At 46.8% G+C, this 26,447-nt stretch overlaps 1 protein-coding gene across 7 annotated transcripts in view; it reads right to left on the bottom strand.

The window, feature by feature from the left end:
- TSPAN11 (tetraspanin 11) overlaps positions 1-26,132 on the bottom strand; it is a 71,040-nt gene extending 44,908 nt beyond the window's left edge. For 6 of the 7 annotated variants that reach the window (XR_013994047.1, XM_081060466.1, XM_081060465.1 and 3 more), the window contains exons 1-2: positions 25,980-26,132; positions 186-280 (exon numbers count right to left, since the gene is read on the bottom strand). Coding sequence is in view for 6 of the 7 variants with exons in the window: in XM_081060466.1 (XP_080916592.1) it covers positions 186-269 (84 nt within the window). In the remaining variant the exon portion in view is untranslated. Of the gene's footprint in view, positions 1-185; positions 281-4,313; positions 4,487-25,979 lie in introns of those variants that run through there. The other variant, XM_081060464.1, reaches the window with a different exon arrangement.
- Positions 26,133-26,447: the final 315 nt, after the last annotated feature.

Below are 26,447 nucleotides of genomic sequence, written 5' to 3'. Positions count from 1 at the left end.
AGACTGGATTCCTTCCTTTCCCCTGAGTAGCAAATGTACACATTTGCTCTAAAGTAGGCAGAATTTGCCCATGGGTGGTCTTTGATTTGGAAGAAATCAACCTCAAAGTGGTGACTCATAAAAAGCAAAAGTGGCCTGACTCATTCGGTGCTGTGGAGGGGTATGTGTGTGCAGAATTCACTTACCCAGAAGAAGAAGTTGAAGACAAAGAGTAAGTACTTCAGGTAGAGGATCAGCCAGTCATCCTGCTCGACCTTGTCATGGGCCATGGTCGCTGGGCCTGCCAAGAAGATACATGTGCTGGTCTGGAGGGTCCACGGAGAACCACCCTGCCCTTTCCAGAGCCAGAGCTCCTTGGCAAAGTGCCCTCCAAAGGGCTTACTAGCCTATCTTGCCAGGTGGATGTAAGGTTGTGGGTGTGCAACCTGGAGCAAAGAGCAAGGAATGCAAAGGCTGTTGACAATGGAGGGGAGTTGGGCAGGATTTTCAAGACTTCGGGATGTTGGTTTTGTCCTTTGACACAGGTCTAACCTACAAGTCTTCCTAAAGACTTTGCATTGGCTTTGTTGTGTCTTATTCTCCTCCCGTCTCATCAGGTGTGAGGACACAAGTTTACTTGTCCTACACACACACACACACACACACACACACACACACACACACACACACACACACGGCATTAGAACCCTGCACTCTGCATCATTTGGACAGGACCTCTGCACACAAGGGTGATGCATGAGCTCAAATCACAGCATCCTTGCTGAAAGGACCTTGATAATCACCCAGTCCACCCCAGCTGCCCCTGCACCTTGACTTTCCAAATGGGGAAGCAGGTTGGCAGGCCTAGTGGATTGGCAGGAAGATGTACAAAAGCTCTGGAGTCTGACTCCCCGGGACCAAACCCGGATTTTTCATAAGACGTGTGAGGCTTAGAACAAATCCTATTCCTCATCTGCAAATGGGGATAATAATGATGCCTACATTGCAGGCTTGTTCTGAGGATCAAATATGATAATCTGCGAGATATTTAGCATAACCCGTGGCACATACTAAATGCTCAATAAATGCTAGCTATTATTATTACGTGTAGCAGGGATTAGACCCATGACTCCAGCCCTAAAGTTCCTAGTCTTTGTCCCAGAACCATGCTCCTTCTCCTTGCCCTGATGCCCGTTCATGGTCTCTCTGGGAACTGTGACAACAACGGGTGACAAAGGTGGAGAAAGATCACTGTGCCCGGAAGGCCCGTTTGCTCCCCAGTAAGTCTGAAGCGCCTGTGTGGTTTTCTCTTCTCCTCGAGCTCCCTGGCCCCTGGCCCCTGCACACACACTCACAGTTGAGTGGCTCCTTAAGACATCGTCCCCCTTTAGGGCGTCTCTTTTATTCTAGAATCATAAGCAGTGAGGCATTGTGTGGCTTATCCCCACCTCTTTCTCCCTCACTTCCCACCTCTCCCCAGGCCTCCCCGCCGTGGCCCACTCCTTCTCCTGGGCTGGTGCTGGGTCGAGCCCAGATCACTTCCTCCTGAGCGACTGCTCTGCCTTTTCCTTGAAGCTCGTGGGACAGGGAGAGAGGAAGGGAGAAAAGAAAGGTGACTGTCTTATCTGGGATTTCTATTTGCAGACCTTGGAGAAAGTAATTTAAGACTTTTAGTCTTCTCATTAAAAAAAGACAAAACCCATTTTTCTCCGATTTAGTCTGAGACTCAGGGTGGTGGACAAAAATACAAAAGGAGGGAGAGAAAATCCTATAAAAATTCCAGGCGATTAGAATGGGAGCTGTTACATGGTCATTCTGCAGGAGGCCCTCGCAAGAGGTCCTCTAGGCCACTGTGAATCATTAGTAAAATTGGCTGTCTGGGGCCCAGCCTCTCCCGTCTGCATTCTCTCTCCTCCCTTCTCCTGCCTCTCCCCTCCAAACGCAGGACTCATGCCACAGAACCTTCTCTAGACCTACAAACCAAGAGGTCAGGCCTTCTAAAGGAAAACTGTATTTTTTTAAAAAAGAGTTCAGGAATAAGACAGGATTTAACAAAAAGAAACACATTTCCAATGGTAAAATTCCACCCATTAGTGGTAGAAGAGCTATAACCACAGAATGTCAGGGTTAGGGGAAACCTTTGGGCTCCCTTTAATTCAAACTTTTGCAGAAGGAATGAGGAAATTAATACACGCCTGAGTTAAGACATACATTTTTTAAATGACCTCTCTGAAGTCACAGGCTAATTGGCAGTGGCAGTTTCCTATCCCCATTGTTCAGTGCTCTTTCCCTCACCGCACCCCCCATTGTATGTGGGACCCTGTGCTGGGGGTGGCAGAGGCCCCAAAGAAGTGTCAGTACCAGCTTGGGACCAGATGCCTGGATCTGAAAGCCAGCTTTGTCATTTCCCAGCTGTGTGACCTTTGCCAAGTTACTTAATCTCTCAGTGCCGCTAACATTTATTGAGCACTTACGTCCCAGGCATAAGACGTGTTATATCTTGTTCCATCTTTCTAACAGCTCTATGAAGTAGGGTTATTCCCATTGGGCAAGATAAGGAAATTGAGGCTTAGACAGGTCAAATAAACTGCCCAAAGTCATATAGCAAGAAGTGGCAAAGCCAGACTAGAATGAGGAGCTTCTGACTCCCCTCAAAGTCTTACCCACTCTCAGGACCAGAGCTGCCACAGGAAGGGAGGAAGGAAGGGACAGACACCGCTGGTTTCCCTCATGTTTGTTTTCCTCTTCTGCCTTAAGACTAGAATGTCTCAGTTTTAGGTAGAGACTTAGCCACCCGGAGCTGATGACATTTCCCAGCATCCCTTCTTGCTAGGTGCAGGCTAATGGCATGTAAGCAGAAGTGTACATGCAGCTTCTTTGAGGTATCTTTTTTTTTGGTGTATGTTTCATGTTTGAAAAGAATGTTATTCCTTTCATTGTAGGGTGCAGAATTCTCTATGTGTCAATTAGGTTAAAATTGTTAACTGTACTTTTCACACCTATATCCTTACTGATTTTGTGTCTTCTTGTTTTATTGTCTATTGAAAAAGGTATATTATAGACTCCCACTATGACCAGGAATTTGTCTATCCTTCCTTTAATTTTGTGCACTTTTGTTTCATACACTTTGCAACTATTTTATGGAGTCCATACAGATTTGGAATTGTGATATCATCCTGGTGAGTTGAGCCCTTTGTCAGTAATAAATGTTGTTCTTTATTTCTAATAACCGGAAATATCCTTAAAGTGAGGATATTTCTCTTCCCCCTTTTCTTTCTCCTGCAGGTTGGAATATTGAAGTAATGGCTGGCAATGAAGCAGCAGTTTTGAGCAATGAGCTGTAAATCATGAGTTGAAAAGAGCAGAGAAATCAGTTTGAAGAGCCTAGATTTCAGATGATTTTGAAGCTGCCATTCTATTCCTGGGCTGCTCACCTCCAGACTTAGTTTATATGAGGAACAACAAACTTGTAGCTTCTTTAAGGTGTATATTGACTATTTTGTTACCCCAGCTACCTTTGCCCTCCTATGGTAAAGGGAGCCATGGGTAAGAGGTATGCCATGCAGGGCACTGCAGATGGGGCAGTAAGGCCAGAAGGCGAGGTTAGGCAGTGGCCACTGACCTCTGTTAACCACACACTCCATCACTGAACTGTTTTAAGCACATCCCATATTATGTGTGTATTTATTTACAAATTTTATGTGTGCACTATTGTCAATCTATACAGTAAATATCGTCAAAGCTTAATTTTGCTTTAAAAAAAAATAAAAATAATTAGGAATAGGAATGCTAAGTAGATTTTCTGTCTGCACTCTGGGGCCCACTGGTGAGAGTGTGAATGGAGGGGTGAGAGCTGAAGGTGTACAGAAAAGTGGGGGTCAGGTCAAGAGCGGCGAAGCTCAGGAATTTGGATTCATGTCCTGAAGGGGATGCAGGAAAGGCATTCAGAGAGGCAGGCAGTCCCTTGACGAGACATGCATTTCAGAGTCGTCTGGCAGGCGCAGGAAAAGAGTGGGCCGACTGGCTGCCTGGAGACCAGTTAGGGTGTTGGTGCTAAAGTTTAAGAAAGAGACGGTGAGGTCTGAACCAGCCAGTGGCAGCGAGCACAGAGAGCAGGGGACCAACACTGACAGGCAGGCAGTGTATACAATGAAGAGGCAGCAGAGCAAAGACTCGAAGGAGGAAGAAGAGGAAGCCGTGCAGGAGACTGACACAAAGGAGGGGACAGAAGAAGAGCAGGGGCGCGAGTGTCACAATGCCGGGAGGAGGGGGCAGTGCCCAGTGCCCCATGCTGCCCAGAGATCCCAGTCACGTGAGGACCAGCAAGGGCCTACCTGGTCAGAGCAGCGTCCTTAGAGGATGGCAGTGGGTTAGGGATTAGGGAGAGGGCAGGAAATGGCGACCTGGAGCGGGTATTTTCAAAGGAGAAGGCAAGGGGAGCAGTTAGGCAAAGGCAGGCCTCGGCTAGAGTCTTTCCGCGCGTTGTAAAGAAGGGAGACTTTCACAGCTTAGTTCCTGGAAAAGATCCCATCGCCCGTGCACTTCTACCACCTGATACCAGGGATGGGTGCAGAGGGCTGAGGAGGGTGAAGCAGTGACACTGCCCACGTGACTCCGGAGGGGCCCTGTGTATCCCTGTGTATCCCTGTGCTTAGAGAGTAATGCATGGGGGCGGGGGGCGGGCAGAGGGGGTAGGGGTGGGCTGGCCAAAGCCGCCACTGGAGGGGAGGAAAGCAAACACAGGCAGCCTGGCTGGCCGTGCCTCTCCCGCCAGTGAACGGAGGAACCAGGGCTCCAGATAATTTCCCCTTTTCATTGAGCTCTGGGGAGTGTCTTATGATTTCTGGGATACACACTGACTTTCCTAAGTGGGTTCTATTTCTGTCCAGTTCTGTCCAGAGGATGGGGAGTTGGACTTCCTGAACCAATGGAGGAAGTGTCCCTAAGGGGCAAGAGGAAGACAGTGGGGGTCTTCCTCTTCCACAGCCGGCCAGGCAGAGACCCCCCCACACACCCCTTATCCCAGGAGGTAGTCAACATTTGTCATGGGTCCTGGACGAGCCTGTGAGTACAAAGAAGAGGTGATGGTGCCGCTTCAGCCAAACTGATCTCTTCTTTGGCTCTTAACAGACCGGTGGCGGCTTCCTCTGGGCCTGTGCTCCCCTGAGGCCTGAATCTGAAGTGCCAGCTCCCTGCTGCCAGGCCAGTGCTCCAGGGTCAGCGGGACCCCATCTCTCTGAAGGCGACCTCCCCACCTTCCCTGCCTGACCCCAGTGCCCAGTGATGACAGCAACCTGTTTGGGTCCTTTTCAGTACTTTTTCTTTCTTCTGACAGGCTAACTGAGGGACTTTGGGGAGTCTGCTCTGAGTGCTGACTGAGCGGGGCTGCACGGTGGGCACAGCGCCCTCTCCTGGCTCTGCCCCTTAACTGCTCCTTGCACTTGGGCAAGTTATTTCCCTTCTCTGGGTGTTCGATTCCCATCTGTAAGGTAGGGGATGGTTCTGTCAGACAAGCATCAGACTTACCTGGAGGGCTGGTTAAAACCTGCCCCCCCTCCCGCGAGGGTTTCAGATTCATTAGGTTTGAGGTAGGATCCTGGAGAACTTATTCCTAGGCAGGGCGACCAACCATCTGATTTGCCCAGGACTGAGGGATTTCTCTGAATACGGGACTTCCAGTGCCAAACCCGGATAATTCCAGGCAAACTGGGGCGCTACTCCCAGATGCTGTCAAGACTGGGGGGTCTCGGGACCACACTTTGAATCAGCATCTGAGCATCTGAGTAGACATAACTGAGTGGGGTAGGGGTGGAACACCAGGGTAGGCTCCTCTCACACAAATCCACATTTAGGGCAGTTCCTGTTGAAATGCCAAAGACTTCTCAGACAGCCTGGTAATGCAGCCTCAGGCTGCCGGTCCCTCCAGGCCAAGGTTCTGACTGCAGAACAAAGCTGGGATTCAGGGCCGCCAGCAGCCCGGGGCTGCTAAGGGCACAGTGAGGACTCACGCCATAGGACAGCTCAGCAAAGCCACCGCAGGCGCCTTGATGCTGCAGTGATGGATCTGGGGGACTTTCATCCGGGTTGGATGCGTAGAGTCATGGGCTGTGGGACTGGGGCATTATTGTCTCTGCTACTCCCCCCACCCCCAAGTGAACTGAATGAGTCTCAAAGTGCAGAGAAGATGAGGGACATGCAGAAAGAGCCCAGCTGGCTGGCCAGACGTGCTGGTGAGCAGGGCAGGGCTCACCAGGGTGAGCGTGCAGGAGCAGAGTGAAATACACTGGGGGGTGGGTGGGGGTACAGCTGGTCCTTTCATGGTGATGGGTGGCAGGGGGCAGGCGAGGAGTGCTTGGGACCTGACCGTACACACTGCACATAAATATGAGGTACTGTTGGCTCTGGGCCACCCACATCTTTCACTCATTCAACAAAATGCACTGAGTCCCCACTTTGTGCCAGCTGTACTTAAAACCAGTGGAGTTTGTCATTAAGGAGCTCGCAACAACTGTGGGGGTGGGGCACAGGCATATAGATAACCTCTAAAGCCTGATGGCAGCAGAGGAAGTAGGATTAATTCTGCCAGATTGGGATGGGGGGGTAAGGGAGAGAGAGGGGCATTTAACCTGGTCCCTGAGGACAGGCAGAAAAGGAGGGAGGTATGGCTGAGCTCAGTGGCCTGGGCTGCAGAAAGGCTGAGAAATCAGACTGGCCCCCACATAGTTGTGATTTTTCCCCTTTCCTATATGCTCTACTCTTGGGACCTCACCAGCCTCTTTTCTCTGTCTGCTCCAGTGAGCAAGAGCTCAGGTTGGGGGTCCCCTGATTCTCCACTCTCTAAGGTAAGAGCACGCCATACCTGGGGTTTGTGTGTGGGGGGCCTCCTGGGGAGCTTGGTGATTCTAAAATAAAAACAAAACCAGACCCACCCTCACCCCACCCCTTCAGTTAAAGAAGTGCTAGTTTCCAACTCTGGGTTCTTGGCCAACAAAAGTCCTGCTGCATGATGGTCACAAATAGCTGGCAAGGAAACAACAGTCTAAGTGGTTTAATTGATAATTTAATTTAGGCTCCTAAGGAAACCTGGTTGCAGTCCCACACCATGTGGCTCCTTCCCCCAGACAGACTTCCTTGTCCTTCTTTGTCCTCATCTCCCGCTGATTTAATTTCTACTTGGCTGGTGGGTGGACAGCCCCTCTAAGCAGTCAGAAAAGTAGGGCTTCCTCAGACCCTCTGAATGGAACAGCTGGAAGGAGCCAAAGGATCCTTAGCTTGGCCCCTTGGAGAACTGAGGGAGCCGAGCCTGGGGGGTGGGAGAAGTCACACTGCCGATTAGTGTCAGGGCAGGGACCTGGTCTCCTGTCTCCGCAGCCACCAACAAGATTTTGATTGGTTAATATAATCACAATAACAACAATAATGGTGAGTTACTAAATGTAACTAGGCACTGAGCTATGTGCATTAATTAATTTAATGCTTAAAATAATCCCATGAGGGGATTATTACCCTTTTTACAGAAGAGGAAACCGAGGCACAAAACTAGAAAGTAGAAGGCCGGCCCAGTGGCTCAGGCAGTTGGAGCTCCATGCTCCTAACTCCGAAGGCCGCCAGTTCCCACATGGGCCAGTGGGCTCTCAAACACAAGGCTGCCAGTTCAACTCCTCAAGTCCCGCAAGGGTTGGTGGACTCCACCCCCTTCAACTAAGATTGAACACGGCACCTTGAGCTGAGCTGAGCTCCCGGATGGCTCAGTTGGTTGGAGCACGTCCTCTCAACCACAAGGTTGTCGGTTTGACTCCCACAGGGGATGGTGGGCTGCGCCCCCTGCGACTGGTAGTGGCAACTGGACCTGGAGCTGAGCTGCGCCCTCCACAACTAAGACTGAAAGGACAACAACCTGAAGCTGAACGGCACCCTCCACAGCTAGGATTGAAAGGACAACAACTCGACTTGGAAAAACAGTCCTGGAAGTACACACTGTTCCCCAATAAAGTCCTGTTCCCCTTCCCCAATAAAAATCTTGAAAAACACACATACACAAAAACTAGAAAGTGGAGAGAGATGTTTAGAGTGGGTACAGATGTTTTACTTTTCTCTGAGCAGTTCTAGTTTGGGCTTCTAGTAACTTCCTTCAGCTTGGTGGTCTTTGGTTGAAGCTAAGAATGAGGGAAACTTCCCTGACCGGCGATCCCAGGGGGCAGCAGGGCCAGTGTTCTCCGATCCTGGCAGGATCCTGGGTCGAGAGAACCTCACTGGCTGTCACCACCAACATACCAAATTGCTTGGGGAGCCCTCTGGGGGACCACACTTTTCTCCCGGTCCTCCAGCTCCTTGCCTTTGAGGCAGGGGGTCTGTAGTGAGACAAGGGCTGGCCTATGGCCTCTGGACGACCACTGGCTTCTTCTTTTACGTCAATGCATTTGTTGTGTGAGGGTAAACGAATGCAGGCAACTCTTCTGGACCAAACTTAGGGTTAGATTGCTAACCATAGCATCATGTGCATGGTGCTGTAGGTAGAACTCAAAATCCTAGCATTAAGAATTCCTAGTCTTTATGCCCTGAGATATGTTTTCCTAAGTACATGACTCTATTTTTCACTTTATTTGCAAGTGCCAACATGCGTTATATGGATTAGTCAGGGCTCCATTCATAACCGTGGTAGGTAGTTTGGCTTTCTCCTTATTCTCTGCATTTATACATGCACAGAGTCTTGAAAGTTTCTGCCTGTAGATGGGTATCACCCTTTGCTATGTTTTTCCTTAGCCCTGTTTTTAAATTGCAGTTTGACCCCTGAAATGAGGACTCCCCCAGTCCTTATGACAAGAATCAGTGAACAAACAGAACAGTACTAGTCAGCAGGTTAGAAGATCTGGGTGTGAATACCAGCTGTCACCTACAGCAGTGTGACCCTGGGCAAGTCACATGACCTCTCGGGCCTCAGCTTCCTTCTCTGTATAATGGAGCTGATGTAGGTCCAGCTTTGTCTCCCTTGCAGGGTGGTTTGTGAGGTTCAAATGGGATGGAGAATTTGCAAGAACTGTTTGCTCTGTAATTTTATAGCCTCAGTGTCATACAAGGGTGAAGAGGTTATTACAACCAGCTCCCTAAGAGATTCTCAAATGAAGAACAATGTGTGGGTAACCCTACAGAATACATAAGCCAGAGAACACGTACTTGATAGCTGGGGACACAGTCTCGAGGTCTCTGCAACTAAGACTACCCTCCTGCTAGTGGACTCCACCTAGATGTCCACCACAGGAGACCCTGTCCACAGGTGACCATGAAGAAGCCACCTGCAGAAAGCCAAGACCTTACCTTAACAAAGTAGATTGGTTCAAATAGGAAAGTCATTTTAAAAGAATGGGGATACTAATATTAATAATATGTAACTAAGCTTAATATTAAGATGAGCTTCAAAATCATGAAAACCTATCAAATAACCAGTGGTGGAAGGAGGCTGGGTAAAAATTGTACAGAATAATATTCTGTATAGAATTACAGAGTAATAAATTTGCATTATACATTGGAAGGCAACTGAGAGTTGAAAGAGATCTTTTCCAAGGATTATTCTAGAAACTGTGCAGTTGACACCAGTAAAGAGCTCCCGAAGTTTCTACTTACTCTGTTTAAGTCTGAACCTATAAAAACATATTCAGACATTATTTTTCCTAGTCTTCTCTTTCTTTTCATTCATCAGCATCTTATTTTCTAAGCTCTATTTCACCCAAAATGTCCCTAAATTGCAATTTTGGTATAATCTCCTACTGGATATATTGGTCCAAGTTCCCTTTGAAAGGCTTCTAAATTCTCCTATGTTGAGCACCTCAAATTTTCTAGTCTGTAATGGCATCTTGCTTGAAAGTGTGACAAAAACCACTTAATTAGATAAATCTTTCTTGAGGTGTAGGTGTAGCTGAATATTATCACTCATTTGTATTTAGGTGTGAATTAAATCAGATGATTTCCTATTTTTCTAATCTTTTAAAATTAAAGTTTAATAACACTAGAGTGAAGTACAGACATCTTAAGTATACAGCTTAATGATCTCTTTTAAAAAGAATATATATCCATTTAAGGCTATGCATTTCCCTCTCAGTACTGCTTTGGCTGCTTTCTGAACATTATGATCTGTTGCATTTTCACTATTCATTTCAACGTATTTTCTAATTCCCATTGCAATTTATTTTTCAATCTAAGATTATATGTGTATTGCTTGATTTTCAAACATTTTGGGAATGTCTTAGTTGTCTTTTTCTTGTTGATTTCTGGCTTGATTCTACTGTGGCTGGAGAATACACTCTGTATGATTTCAGTCCTTTGAAATTTGTTGAGACTTGCTTTAGGGCTCAGAAAAATAGTTTCCTTCAGTGAATGTTTCATGTACATTGAAAAGATGTGTATTCTTTTTGTTAATCATATTATTAAAACATATATTCCTACTGAAAAAAAAAGATAAAAAGGGGGGAAGGCAAGGGTTATAGTGAACATTAAGCATCTCATCTCAGTTCTCAACACAGCAAAGTGCTGCAAAAAGAGCAGTAGGGTGGGAGGAGGTGCTCAAAGGCAGGGCTGCAGCCTGGGAACCTGTGGATGGGTAGGTGGGTGGGAATCCATGGAGCTGCATTTCAGGGCCTCTGCCATCAAAGCAGAGCTAATGAGGTCCTTAAGCCCAGAGATGATGGATGTCACCCCTACCCATTCCCCTTCTGCCCTGACTTAAGGAGGACTAGACTTGTACCTAGAGACCTGAGTTCTGGTCCCACTTCTGTTTCTAACTTGCTCTGTGACTTTGAGCCTCAATTTCTCTTATCTATAAAACTGTAATGAATCTACCTTCGTTGCTGGGTTGGGTGAAGATGTGACTCCATTCCAGGACTTAGCAATGGCAAAGTAATTGCTGACCACTTCTGCATCAGGCAGTCTGTCCTCAAAGTCCCCCTTACTGTTTGCAAGGGACCATGTGTTCCAGTTTGCCCACAATGCCATTTTCTCCAGGACCGTCCCAGTTTACACCAGTTGTCTTAGCATGATTATTACAGTGCCCCTTTTCACTTAAAAATATCCTGGTTTGGATGTTCAATCCTGGCTCTTTATGACTATGTTATGTTGCTTTGTCAACAATATTCAATGTTCCTCAAGCCTCTGACTCTTTCTGCCCCATCCGCTTCACAGGCTCTAAGTTACTCCCACCCACTTCATGTTCTTACACTGAGTGTCACCAACCCCCATTAATTAAGCCTAAGGCATTTGCCTTAACGACATTATTTGCTAAAATCGGAGCTCAGGTCTCCATCCTGAACATGTACCATAGCACCTGAGGCATGGGTGTGAGTAGATGCTGAGTGAATGAATGAATGGATGCACTAAAGAGCCATGTAAAAAAGCACCTGCACTCTTTAAGAGTTATGCAAATATTTCTCATACCGTTCCCAGGACACCTCAGTCAAAGATGATGAAAAGGAGAGAAGCAAAACTCATAACTTCTGTGGCCTGAACTTGTGTGAACTGTTCTGTGTAGATGGGTTAGCACAGGCATTAGCAATTCTCCCACAGGGCCTCCCAGGAAGTCTTGCACAAGTCAGCCCAGGAAGTTCCTCTTGCCTTTTTCTCCCCAGAGCTTTCTCTGTCCTCTCCAAATCATCCTCTCTTTTCCCTCAACTTTCAATTCCATCCTCAGGTGAAAAACACAGACCTATATCCATGGTACATCAAAGCAGAAAATCCTTTTGGAAACAATCCAAATGAGGCACAAATGGGAACAGGACAGTTGTACTGGTGAGAAATGCCTAGGGCACAGTCAGGTGCTTCCTAGAGGAGTGAGACCTCTGAAGGAATCACACAGGGAGGGCAGCTTTGACAGGTATGGACAATGAAAATGTGTATGCCCCTTCTCTGAGCCCCACAGCCTCTTTTCCTTGCCCTTGCTCTAGTCCTTAAAAATGGTTCCCAGCAGAGGCTGGGAAAGCCAGGAGCCCTAAAGCACACCCCAGTGGGATCTCTGTGCTGAGAAACATAAGTGCCTTTCTCTCCCACCTTCTGCAGACACTCAGCATCACAGGCTGCAGAGCTGTAAGAAATAGAGTGTGTGTGTACGCGCTGGATCGAAAAGTAGCTGATTGAATAAACAAATGCCAGACCCAAGGGATACAGGCCATTCTCCACCTCAGCCCCTGCACAACAGTTCCCCCACTGTTGTCATGGCCCGGCCTCACACCAAATCAGCCTGAGAATCAATCCCTCCCACTGATGTGCAAAGAGTGATCAAGGCTCAACTAAGGAGGGCACACACAACCTACAAAAGTGACACACCTGGAGCACCTGGCACAGGTGACCAGGGAGACTGCACCACTGGTCTCCACAGGGCACCTACTACATAAGGTCACTCTACCAAGACTGGGAGACATAGCAGCCCTACACAATACATAGAAATAAACACAGGGAGGCAGCCAAAATGGGGAGACAAAGAAATTGGGTGTCCTACATAAACCAACAGAACAAAGCTCCAGAAAAAAGAACTAAACAAAATGGAGATAAGCAATCTACCAGATGCAGAGTTCAAAACACTGATTGCAAGAATGCTCAATGATCTCAGTGAGAACTTCAGCAAAGAGATAGGAAACAAAAATGGAAATAGAAAACAAAAACCAGTCACAAATGAAGAATACAATAACTGAAGTACAGAATACATTAGAGTGAATCGACAGTAGATTAGATGAAGCAGAGGATTGAATCAGTGATTTATAAGATAAGGTAACAGAAAACACCCAAACAGAACAGCAAAAGAAGAATCCAAAAAAAATAAGGATAGTTTAAGGGGCCTCCGGGACAACATCAAGTGTACCAACATTCGCATCATAGGGGTACCAGAAGGAGAAGAGAGAGAGCAAGGAATTGGAAACCTATTTGAAGAAATAATGACAGAAAACTTTCCTAACCTGACAAAGGAACTAGACATACAAACCCAGGAAGCTCAGAGATTTCCAAACAAGATAAACCCAATGAGGCCGATCCCAAGACACACCATAATTAAAATGCCAAAAGTTAAAGACAAAGAGAGAATCTTAAAAGCAGCAAGAGAAAGGCAGTTAGTTACCTACAAGGGAGCTCCCATAAGACTGTCAGCTGATTTCTCAACAGAAACTTTGTAAGCCAGAAGAGTTTGGTAGGAAATCTTCAAAGTGATCAAAAGCAAGGACCTAAGCACGATTACCTTACTCAGTAAAGCTATCATTTAAAATCGAAGGACAGATAAAGAACTGCCCAGACAAGAAAAAGCTAAAGGAGTTCATCACCACCAAATTAATATTACAAGGAATGTTAGAAGGACTTCTTTAAGATGAAAAAAAAGATAAAAAAAATTGAATAATAAAACGGGAATGACTACATATCTATTAACAGTTACTTTAAATGTAAATGTATTAAATGCTCCAATTAGGGTGGCTGAATAGATAAGAAAACACGACCCTTACATATGCTGCCTACAAGAGACTCACTTCAGATGGAAAGACACACAGATTGAAAGTTAAAGGATAGAAAAATATATTTCATGAAAATGGAAAAAAGAAAAAAAAAGCTTGGGTAGCAATACTTATACCAGACAAAATAGACTAAAAAAATAGAAACCTATAACAAGAGACAAAGAAGGATACAGTGATTCCACTTCTGGGTAGTTCTTGAAGAAATCCAAAGCACCAATTTGAAAAGACAGATGTATCCATATGTACAATGCAGCGGTATTTACAATAGCCAAGATAGGGAAGCAACCTAAATGTCCATCAATAGATGAATGGATAAAGAAGAAGTGGTACAATGGAATATTACTCAGTCATAAAAAGAATGAAATCTTGCCATTTGCAACAACATCGATGGACCTCGAGGATATTATGCTAAGTGACATAAGTCAGACAGAGAAAGACAAATACCATATGATTTCACTTATATATGAACTCTAGCAAAACAAAATAAATGAACAAACAAAACAGAAACAAACTCATAGATACAGTGAACATTTTGACAGTTGCCAGATGGGAGAGGGTTTGTGGGAGATGAGAGAAAAAGGGGAAGGGATTAAGAAGTATAAATTGGTAATTACAAAATTGGTAGTTACAAAATGGTCATGGGGATGTAAAGTATAGCATAGGGAATATAGTCAATAATATTGTAATAACTATGTATGGTGTCAGATGGGTGCTAGATTTATTGGGGTGATCACTTCATAAGTTATATAAATGTCTAATCAGATGTTGTACACCTGAAATTAATATAATATTGTATGTCAACTGTAATGGAAAAATAAAAATATTAAAAAACAAAACACTAAAACATTGCCTCTGCATATCACCACAATCTTTCCCCTTCCTGAGAGCTGGAGCGTTAGATTTGTCTGAAATTCTGCTTCAACGATGCAGACAAAGACAGCATCTCAGAGGAATGGTTCTCTAACTTTAGGGTACATTAGGATCACTTGGATGACTTTTACAAACACAGATAACTGGGCCCCACCTCCAGAGATTCTAATTCAGCACGTCTGGGGTCGTGCCTGAGAATCTGCATTTCCAGCACATTTCCTAGAACAGCAGCATCAGCATCTCCTGGAAACCACACACTGCCCTTGGGGATACCATGTTACCCTGAAAATAAGACCTAGCCAGACCATCAGCTCTAATGCATCTTTTGGAGCAAAAATTAATATAAGACCTGGTATTATATTATATTATATTATATTATAATATAAAACCCGGTCATATTTTACTGTAATATAAGACTGGGTCTATAATATAATATAATATAATATAATATAATATAATATAATATAATTTTTGCTCCAAAAGATGCATTAGAGATGATGGTCCAGCTAGGTCTTACTTTGGGGGAAACCTGGTAGTAGAGAAACAAGATGGCATGAACCTGTATGACTGTGTGGAGCAGAACAGCTTGCCTAACCTGAAGAGAAAGAAGCTTTATTCTTTAAACCACTGCCCTGTTGGGTCTTTGATACAGTAACTCAGCCTTGTCTCTCACTGAATTATATCTCTGGGAGTCAGTCTTCTCTACATAATGTCCCATTCAAAAAGAAGAAGAAGAAAAAACCCTTACTCTAGTTCCATCTCTAGGAGCCATAAATTCGTCATTAATCAGACTAGTACACAGAGCCAGGATACAATCTCAGGTATAAAATTCCCAAGCTCGATCTAATTGTGATCCCAAGTCTCTTACACTTCTCTGGATCCTGTCTCAACGTATTGCCAGATCCTTCTTCTCTTCACCACCCAGGTCTGAAGCTTCACTTCCTTGTTCACCCATTCTGCAGCCCAACACCATGTGGCCTCCTTCACTACTCCACTCACCCCAAAGTCACTTCTAATTACAAAAGCCAAAGGTGACTTTTCAAAGCTCATCCCATTTCACCTCTGCTTAGTTTGCAATCATTAATCACACCTTCCCTTGGGCGTTCTCTCTGCACCGCTGATTTCACGGTACCAGTCTCTTCTGATCATTCTCCCATGTCTCCAATTTGTATTGATTGGAATATCAAAACACCAAGTCTCTGACTTTCATCTTTCTTCCTTGGTCTCGTCAACTGGGTCCTCTTCTTGGCTCATCTCTTTAAGGCTCACATTCCATCCAGGGTAAGGTGGGGACCATTCTTTGTGCTGTGCCTCTTAACTCTCCTCTTTCAACCTCATTCATGCCCAACTCCACCCCCGTCTAACAAGCTGATGACTCTCAAAAGCCTGCTGAGCTGTAGGCTCCCTCACATGGCTACAGGTCCTTGACATTCAGCAAGTCCAAAACTAAGTCACCGCCTTCCCCCACCAACCCAACCATCCTGTGTTCCTAATCTTAATGAGACTCCATGCATCAACCAGTCTAGTGCACAGCCTTCGGGATTATGTTCAACTCTTTCTCAATGTCACCACTTCCCACAATACTGGGTACTTCATCAAGGTGTCCCCTTCTGCAGCTCTCAATAGACATCTTATGAATCCATTCCTTCTGCTTTTCTCACTGCTACCACCTGCCATAGGTTCTCCCTCATTTATTGTTGCAGTGGCCTGGTTGGTTGTTCATGTATCTGTTTTCCCCTTTTAGATTAACTCGTTAATTAATCTACTAATTCATTGGACATTTGAGGTGTCACTATGTGGTATATGATGTGGTAGATGCTGGAGACGCAAAACAAAAAGGATGAAGAAACAAGAAGGGAAAGAATAAAACAGTCCCCAACCTCAACTAGCGCTCAGCCGGGGAGATAGAAACACCAGGGACATCTCTCAACGCAATGCATGAGTGTGAGTCTGGTCTTCTCATTTTGGTTTGTGCTGTCACACACGTGGAAATAAAAGTGTCACCCTTACCAGTTGTTGGACTTGGGGTGGGTCAACTAAATAAGAGGGCAAGGGGCCCCAGAAAGTGACAATGAAGTCCTGTAAGTGCTGGCTGACCACGCAGCCTGCATGCTCCCTGGGGATGAGGGCAGGGACCAACCAGGCTGGGGGAGAGGTGCTTGGGGTGGGAGGAGGGCTCCCCCACAGAAGCCTTCATTATGGTGCACGTTACTTCGTGCTTAAGTGCATTCATAGCCTGCTTGCTGGGAATCAAAAAGGTGCAGACATTCCTTCCAGGTGGCAGGAAATGGAAAAAAAACAAAAAAAAGCCTGAATGACACAAAACCTCATCGTCTTTCCCAGAGAGGAGGATTTGTACAATTTCTCATTTGCTTTCAAAAGAGTGCCTGTCTTGCCTCTGGAGCAGGACAGCATAGCTTAGCAGCAAGCCTAAAAGACCACACCTTCCAAGGACTTATATAATTCGGGGGCCCCTGAAAAATGTTACCATATATATGCTGGGGTGCTATAGGTTTCAGCAGATGCCCGAAGGGGTTTATAACTTCTCCCTAGGAAAAAGTTAAGTCTCCTTTTGGGTAGTTACAGATAAGGCCCGTACTATCAATTCATGTCGTAGGCACAGGGTCAGAGACCCTGTGGGCCCAGGGATGCCAGGAGAGGCAGAGGGGGGCTAAAAGCCAGGCATCCTGGCTATGCAGACCCTCTCTTTAGCTTGCGTTCTAGCACAGCACACAGACTACAGATCTGTGCACATGTATATAAGGGTGAGAGAAAGAACACTCATGCATCCAAATTCAAATTCCAATTTTCACTTTGGGACTTGGATGTAAATCTGTTAGGTCTTAAGTCCAGGAAGTGATGTAATTTACTGAAGAGAGTTTGGAAGCTGCTAAGCTCCCTGATAAATAAGACATGTTTGCTCATCTCAGGTCCGTGAAAACATATTTTCTAGGGACTTAGAACCCCCTTGGAAAGAAACAGCATTTTCTCCCTACATGAGAGCCACGCACATAGATACTTGTCTTTTTAAAGATACTTGACCTTTCTGGTCAAGGAAATAATGCACTCACATGGCAGCTAACCAATAACCCTGCTCTGTTACCTTAATTCTTTCTCAAATGAATAGCTGGGTGCCGTGAGTCACAGAGGGAGGGTGCTATAGAAACGAACTTGGCCTCAGAGCACCGTGCAGGTAGCCCACATTGGCTGCCTCGCCACGTGCTAATTACATCATCAGCATTATCACCATTACTCATTGTTCCCAAGGTGTGGGAAACCACAACGTGAAGATGGAGAAGGAAACTTAGAGATCGGTCCACTCCCATATGTTGGCCAGACAGACCCAGAAGGTGGACATCATTTCTCTATTCTCACTGAGCAAGGCTGAGAAGAGCTGCAACTCAAACCCTTCCCCAGGGCTCTGGGTTTGGGGGAGCTGCAGACTCACAGCGCTGCCGATGGTCACGATCCCCCAGCTCCAAAGGCCTCTGGTTGTCACCAAGACCAACAATTCCAGGACATCAGGAGCTAAAGAGCCTACAGTGCTTTGGAGACATGAAGAGCTCTAAAAGGATGTCTCGTTATTATTGATGACAATATGTAATATTTATACTACATATTATGTAATATATGTAATATATTTATAACCCACTTTGCCTGCTAACTTCCAAAATGAGAAACAAAGAATTTAAAGACCCAGCCAGCTCTGTGGGTAGCAACTGTATTCTTGACAACTTGGATAGAATCTGTCTCTCTGGTTGCCCCATATGCCTCTGGTCCTTGAATTCTTTCTAAGATGGCACAGCAATCCAACCGTTGGACGTGTGGCTGATGCCCTGCTAAGGATGCAGAGGACACTGGGCAAAACTTCAGAGAGCTGGGAAAAACTGTTTTACATATTCACAAGCTCAACCAATTTAGATTTATTGAAATGTCACGTCGTGTCTGATCATAGGCAAACTTCCCCACCTCTACTCCCTCTGATTTTGAGGCCAAACCTCCCTGGATTTGAATCTCAGCTCTGCCATTTATTAGCTGTGGGATTTAGAGAAGGTCTTTAACCTCTCTGTGCCTCAACATTCACAACTGTAAAATGGGGATTAATAGCACTGATTTTTATAGGGCTGTGGTAATCATAGGAGATAATGTATGTTAAAAACCTCACAAAATGTCTGGCACATAGTAGACTGTCAACAGATCATAAATCTTATTACATTCTTATAAATGCCCCACATGCTATATTGCTGGAGGGCAGGCAATGGGGCAAAGTACCCTGAGGGAATCTGTTCTTTAGGGTGCGGGGTGGGAGGGGTAGTTGGGAGAATAGAATTCACCAGTTAGGAGGTGAAGGTCAGCAACACAGCTTTCCTACTTCCTAGGCATGTATCATGTTTATTTAAATTATTTTAAACTAGTTCAGAAGTTGTACTTCAACCCCTGTGTTTACCATATGGGTACCTTCTGTAAGTTCATATACCAAAGACAAACATATAGAGGCCAAAAAGATGTATACACAGTTTAAGAAAGGAAAAACTGTATTAAAACTGTAATAGTCAATAAATACCGATAACAAAAGATGAATACAAGTCACATTTGACTCCTGAAGTTATAAGAGGTGCTCAAAGTGGTTACCATTAGCGTAATTTTAATACAGTTTTCTCCTTTCTTAAAATGTATATACATTTTTTTGGTACCCTCTGTATATGTAGTAATGAAAAGTAGAGCCCAAAGCTAAAATTATTATTAATGGTAACTTTTAGTAGGGAAGAGTTCATTATTATTGTTGTTGGTGGTGGTGTTATTCTAGCCCCAAGTTGTGGTTCTCGCAGCTTACTGCACCTCCCAGGTCCTCAGGTGAGTGTGAAATAACAATTGCGATCCCAGACCTTGCTGTTCCCCCTTGCCAGCTTTCCCCTTTCCTCCTGCTCTCTCCACCCAGCCCATCTGTGAAGTGTAGGTTTAAAAGGACAAGACTTAAGAGTAGTGCTCTCATACTTGAGATGCATCAGAATCCCCTGGAGTGTTTATTAAAACACAGATGCTGGACCCACCCCAGAGTTTCTGAGTTAGCAGGTCAGGATGGGGTCTGAGATTTTGCATTTCTAACCAGCTGGGAGCCCTTGAATCTTTGGGACCTCCCTTTGATACCTACAGCATGAGGTCAGTGCTTTGCAACCTTGGAACCCCCTGAGGAACTGAAAACCCCAATTCCCAAGCTGCACCCCAGACAGATTAAATGGGCTATCAGAAGGCAGCAGAGGAGAGACCCTGGTTCAGAGGCAAGCTTCCCTCTAGCCACTGTGCCCGAGTTAAGTGCCTTGGGGTCCCTGAGCTGTAACAATAATCGATAACCACAGGCTGATGCTGGATGGATTTGGGCTCAACAAACTGTTGCTGTAAAGGACCAGGAGCAAATATTTCAGGCTTGCAACCCACCTGGTCTCTGCTGCATATTCTTTTTTGGGTTTTGCTTGTTTATGTCAACCTTTTAAATATGAATCTTAGCTTACAAGCCATACAAAAACAATTCGTGAACCCCTGGAGAATAGCCAGTCATGAACTATCAAATTTAATGATGAAAACAGCTATGCACAATTAGCATTATTTATATAATAAATTAAAACCAAGGTGGAATGTAGATTAATTTAAAGGAATTAAAGATACAAAGGAAATGTGGCTTCTCTGTTATCTATAACTGCTCCTCTTAACAGTTTTGCTTTATACATTAAAAAAAGATGGGGAGCGGGTACTTCTTTCCACCCTCCTTTTCTAGTTCACAGTACTAGGACAGCAAGTCCTCAACGTTGTTTCATTCAGTGTCGGTTATAAAGTGGAGACGCCACAGGAACTTAACCCATGTTAATAAAAATTAGCCCACGGTAAAATTGATTTCCTTATGAGTCGTCTTGCCTAAAGTCTCAAAACCTCTCAACGAAGACTTACTATATTTGTTTCCTAGTATTTGCTTTGAACTTTAGGAGTTAAAAGCCCTTGGCTATCTGTCCCGTGCTATCAAAAAGTAATTACCTTCTGAGTATTTCATTCTTTCCCAGTGCTTCTAGTCCTAACTTCCTGTCTCATCCTGTCTCCCCATTGAAAGAGTTTATCTCTCCTGGGAGACCTGGCTTCCCTAAGCCTCTGTGTGTGCAAAGAGCACCCCCAAATATGGATCACATGGCACTTTCACACAGCCCTTCCCCTAGCCTCTCTTCTCTCCAAGCCCCAAAGCACTCCTTCCCCATCCCCACCTATCTGCTGGGATCCAGTATAAAAAGGGTCATAGTCGGAGCAGCTGGCCAGTATCTCTGAACAGGTCTAATGACTCCTAGAAGCTTTTAGTTTTGCAATCTGCTCCAAACCTCACATGAAATGCACAATGCCCACCTTTGCCCTGTCCTTTGTTCTTTTCTTCTGAGCCTTTTCAACACACTAGAACCTGTTAGTAAACGACCTAAGCTGACTTTTAAATAATGTAAATGATTTAAAGCAGAAGGGTGGAGACCTGGATGAGGAAATGAAGCCTCCCCGATCTTCCAAGAACATGTAGCTAACTGGAATCTGAGGGCACTTGAGGGCACGCGTATAAAGGACTTGTTCTACCCTAACTGGGCCACCATCCAAAAATGTGACTAAAACGGAGGAAGAAGCCTTGCTGGCCCCGTGGGCATGCAGCCCATGCAGTTGCACAGGGCCCCACACTGAGCAGAAACCTGCTGACTGAATGCCCTGCTGATGGCATCTTGGTGGGCATGGATGTGAGCAAAGGAGAGATGCGCTGTGTGTGTGTCCCCGTTCCGTGCTGCCGCATTTGACCTGGCGCTCATGATGCCCGAGAGCACAGAATTCCATTGAAAAATGTGGAAGATGTAAAGCAGAAAGTGGACACTGGGCAGTGAAGTCACTACCGTGTTTCCCTGAAAGTAAGACCTAGCCGGCCCATCAGCTCTAATGCATCTTTTGGAGCAAAAATTAATATAAGACCCGGTAATATATTATATTATATTATATTATATTATATTATATTATATTATATTATATTATATTATATTATATTTATACCCGGTCTTATATTACAGTAAAATAAGACCAGGTCTTATATTAATTTTTGCTCCAAAAGACGCATTAGAGCTGATGGTCCGGCTAGGTCTTATTTTGGGGGAAACACGATATCAGGTGGATGGTCTTTGATTAATTTTTTCAGAAACATGTATAGTAAAGTTTGGCTGACAAAAATCTTTCAAAATGCGAGATCCGTGTTAAAAAAAAAAAAGACTCCATAAGTAGGGACAAGGGTGAGAAGCACTGCCATCACCAGCTCTGCCATCAAAGACAGGGAAACAGACCAGGGACCCATGAGAGCAACTTCCCCTAACATTCCCTGAACCTCTGTGGCACCCTCAATTCTTGAATGCTTGGTATTTTACAGTGAAGCTCCTTAAGCCTTTAAGGAGGGGCGGTGAAAACCGGAGGGGGAAGCTGTTCAAATACAGCGGCATCCCTCCCATAGCTGTGTGTTGGAAAGGCACCCAGGGGAGAACAGGAGTGCTCAGCAGGCCTGGGGCATTCCCAGCGGGAAGCCACGTACTACCCCGACACTGACAGATGTGTGTTTAGACACAGCTGTACAGCGGTCACCATCCGGGAGGCCCCTTCTCACCATGAGCTCTTTTCCAAACAGTTCACTGTTGTCATCAGAACTTGGGGCCCCATGCCCCTCTACTGAGTTGAGCTCCCCAGACTTAACTCAGGCATCCGTACACCAGGCGAGGAGTTACAGATCATTTCCTCGGTTTATAGGATGAGGAAACTGAGACTTAGTGAGGTAATGTAACAAACCTAGTGAGATCACACGGGGAGGCAGGCGCAGAGCCCGGATCCCAGGCTGGACTGTGTGACCCGGAGCTGGGCTCTCTGCCCACAGCCACCTCTCATTTAACTTGCCTTCTCCTAACTCCAGCTGTGGCTGGGGTGAGTGCCACGCAGTTTGCACTCAGCAGTTTTTCTATCTCTTCCTGGGAGTGACTTTAATCTCCCCAACAACTAGAGCTTGGAGGTCAGGGGCTGGGGCTTGCTGTATTTCTCAGGCCTGAACAGTCACGGCTCCTAGCAGGCATGGATGAATCTGTGTATATTGATTCCCCTCACCAAATATCTGTTTGCGGTGTGCTGTCTTGTAAGTGCATACCGTATGAGCCCCGGAACCCACAAGAGTCAGCCAGAGCAGGACAGGCAGAAAAAGCGGTCAGCGGTCTGAAGGAATTAACGAGCATTCTGATCTGTACTCATGCCTCTTCTCTCCACCGCCCTCCAAAGCCCTCTCCTCAACCAACCAGCTAAACGACCCAACGCAACAGCCAAACCTCCTTCTACATCCGTGGGTACACTATTAATATAGAATTTTATATCTAAACAAGATATAATTTTATGTATTATCTAACTCTCTTATAGTATACTCAGACTAGACTAAACGCCATGGGGTTTAGGAAAGGTGGTGGTAAACCCGTATTCTGTGCTCCCAATCTGGGCCCCGTGCTGGATGCAAGAGTCTCTCTGCCACCTGCAGGTGTATTTATAGGGAGAGACACACGAGACATGTTTTTTGTGAAGCTGATGTGACTGCCGGAAATGTGGATCAGGCTGAGCCATCACGTTGCTGCCCTCTAGGCCCAGGAATTGCTCAGAGAGAAGGGTTCTTCTCCACTGCCAACTACTCAAGAAAAACGCTGCTGAGTGGACATCTCCTGGGCAGGAGGCAGGTCTAGGCAATTTGCCTGGGAACACACCCAAGGGAGGATGGTGATAGACAGTCACCCTAAATAGGCAGCTCTCATCTATCATCGTGTAGCTTAGCCATTCTGCGGACACTCAGTGTGTTCTCTTGGTCTAGTGCTCGTCTCACGTGGGCTTCAGAGTTCCCTCCGGACAGAGATCTGTCATACCCCTCATTGCTGTATTGTGGGCAAAATCAATTTCATATTAACCTTGACCAACATTTCAGGAAATTAAACCAGCTGCCGAAAAACACCCCTCTGATGAAATCCAAAGCCGAGCAGAAGTGATGTGTGGGAACCACTTCCAGGGTCTGAACTGCTGCCCTTTGGTCGTCCTTGAGGGCGGGTGTGCATTACTTCCGGTTGAAGTACTATTTTTTCAACTTGCAGTTGAAGAGGCCCCTATGGCCTTCTGACACAATGGTTTTGCAGTTTTATTTTAGTGGGAGGGTGTTTTCTTCAAAGGAAATCCTACCTGGAAGCCAACCCGTAACAGACTGACCCGGAGCTGCTGGTGTGAGGAACCCAGGGCCCTGCCTATGGAATTTGCTCCTCCCTCAGAGGCTCCTAGAATCAGTTAGAAAACCATGCAGCCATTCTCCCTGTATTAAGTTATTCACTCACTGACTAACACAACCTTTCTTGAGCACCTACTGTGCTCCAGGTGCTGGTGAGCAAGCAGGTAAAAGGATGAGGGAGGAGGCCCTGCTCTCCCGAAGCTCAGAAGTTCCTTTAGACGCTGGTAAGTGCTATGAAGGAATTAGAAGAGGGGATGTGATTGTGGCCAGGAGGTGGCTACTTTAGATGGGGCATCAGGAAAGGCCTCTCTGAGGAAGTGAAACATGAGCTGAGAGCAGAAGTATAATCTGGAAAGGTGCCTTCATTTTGTGAGGAAGCAAGACACAAAGAGGTGAAATGACATTCCCCCCCCCCCCGCCCCCCCGCCCCCAGGTCACACAGCGGGGTAGGAAGCCAAGCTGAGACTGGACCTTGGGTTTCCAGGTTTCCTAGCCAGGGTTCTTTCCTTTCACAATGTTTACCAAACAACTACTACATTCAAAGAAGTCTCGGTGACGGGTGATATCCAAGGGTTGACAAACCACCAAACACTCCCTGGTGTCTGGGGCTGTCGGTTATAACTCTGGGCTCCCAGCCCACCTCAACCAGTTACGTACAGCCTGGGGGCTCTGTAACCCAGAAGGCAGCACCCTGCAGCCGACATCCCTGACCCGGACCTCAGTTGGGAAAGTTTCCTCCTCTCTTACCTCCCTGGTTGCCAACTGTGGCCAGTGTTCCATGCTGCTTCCATTGTTGGCATGAGGATAAAAGCAAGACTGTGGGTATAAAGCCTCCTGAGTTGCCTGGAGGAAGGCTCTCTGGAAGTCAAGCTCTCTGGGGCCAGGACTTACAGCCAGCCAAGCCAGTTTCCCCTTGTGCTGCAGAAGGCACTCACACAAAAACTACACACACCAAGCAAACCTGTTCTCACCTCACACACCCAGCGTCCAAAATAATCTAGGCAGACACTTCCATTATGCTGAATATCACAGGAAGCAGCATGCCAATGACGGCCTCTAGGACCCACAAACCAAACAGCTCCAGGCTACCAAGCATTCCCCACACTTCCCATCAGCACCTGTGGGCCACCAGCACCCGCATTCGCCCTGCAGCCTTAGAGCCTTACCACTCAGGCACTTTCTAGGCATTAGCTAATTTGAGCCTCCAGCCACATCATGAAGGAGGCAGGACAGTGGTTATTAGTCCCATTTTGCACACGTGGCAACTGAACCCCAGAGTGACATGTGCAGAGAGACTGCTACTGACATTGTAACAACCACTAAATTCTGATTCAAAGCCAGGTCTCCAGACTCCAACTGCAGTCTTTCCACTATAAAAATAAGCTGCCCACAAATTAAACACAGGCCTCTCTGGCCTCATTCTCTTCTCCACCCTTCCACCTCCACCCTCTGTCCTAGAGTATACTCAGGCATTTTCCCAGAAGCTGCCTCTCCTCTCCACGACGCCCCTGCCTCACATGTGTGCCAACGTCCTGGAGGCCTTGGTAGCACTGATTCCTGTACCCTCAGCAACTCTGACCCAAGCTGAGATGCTCTCCAGCCCAACCCGACTGAGCCCTCTTCCCTTTCATATTTTCTAGCAGAGTCACGCATGTGAACTCCACATCTATCACTCGTGAAAACAATGCACCCTAGAACCTCCCACATTTTCTTCCTTTCCATAGCCAACTGCACGTGGAGAAATTGGCAGGCAAACACAGGTGACGGGGCCTGCGGAACCACGTTTCTCCCAAATACACAGCTGTGCCCACGGGACTCATGGACAGCCGCGTACAGGCAGACAGACCCCTGAGAACAATCGTGTGCATGCATGAGACACACCAGCTGCCAGCACTTAGCAAACACTGTTTTGCGTGGGGAACAGAGCCAAGGACTGTACAATTTTAGCTAGAATCACTCTGGACCCGTCACCCCAGGCGTATGCTTAAGAGCCAGCAACTAGAATTCAGGGCGGAAAAAGAGAATGACATTTTGAAGAGGGACAGATACACACCGAGCACTCTGGACAGCCCAAGACCCTCGGGCAGAAACCAGGGGCATAGTTATGGACACAAATGCTGGGGACCCAAATAGACACCAGTGGGACACACATCCGTCCGGAGTGTTGCGAGGGTTCCGGCCCCCATTCCTCATCCGAAGGCAGCGTGCTCCTGTCCGCCGGGGCCCCGCGCGTCCAGCCCCCGGGACCATGCAGGGGCAGCGGGCGCACCTCCTCCCTGCGACCCGCGGGCCTCGCGGGGTCCCCGTCCTTTTCTCAGCCCCCGCCCCAGCGGGCCCTGCCAAGCCCGGCGCACTGCACTTACCGGCGGTGGGCCGCAGGGCTCCGTTTGCAGCCAGGGCAGCGGAGCAGCAGCTCGCAGGGCCTCCCCCCGTCCGCTCGCCTCGCCGCGCTCCCGGCCTCCCGCCCCGAGAGGGTCAGGGTGCGGGCACCCTGCCTCCCGCGCGGCGCCCGCGGGCACTTCCTGCCGGCCCGCCCGCTTCCCCAGCGCCCACCCCCCCGCGCCCCCTCCAGTTCCCAGGCTCGCTCTCTCCTAGCCGGCCGGCGGGCCTCCGCAGAAACGCTGTGCAGCCGCGTCTTTGTTTGGGAGTTGGCTTCTCTTCAATGCACAGCACACTGAGAGAATTAAGTCGGACTTAGGGGCAGCTGTGCAGTTGCCCAGCGATCCTCCTTAGGAGCGGGTGGGGATGGACTGGGGGTGGGGCGGCTTCCACGACACGCCGTCTGCCCATGGCCTCCTCCCCCACCCTGGGCCTCTCAGAGGTCTCCTTGC

The sequence above is a fragment of the Rhinolophus hipposideros genome (genome assembly GCF_964194185.1).
Source record: "Rhinolophus hipposideros genome assembly, chromosome: 9".
In the NCBI taxonomy this organism is placed as follows: domain Eukaryota; kingdom Metazoa; phylum Chordata; class Mammalia; order Chiroptera; family Rhinolophidae; genus Rhinolophus; species Rhinolophus hipposideros.
Note: the sequence above shows the minus strand (reverse complement) of the source record. Positions and strands in the feature narration are given on the sequence as shown.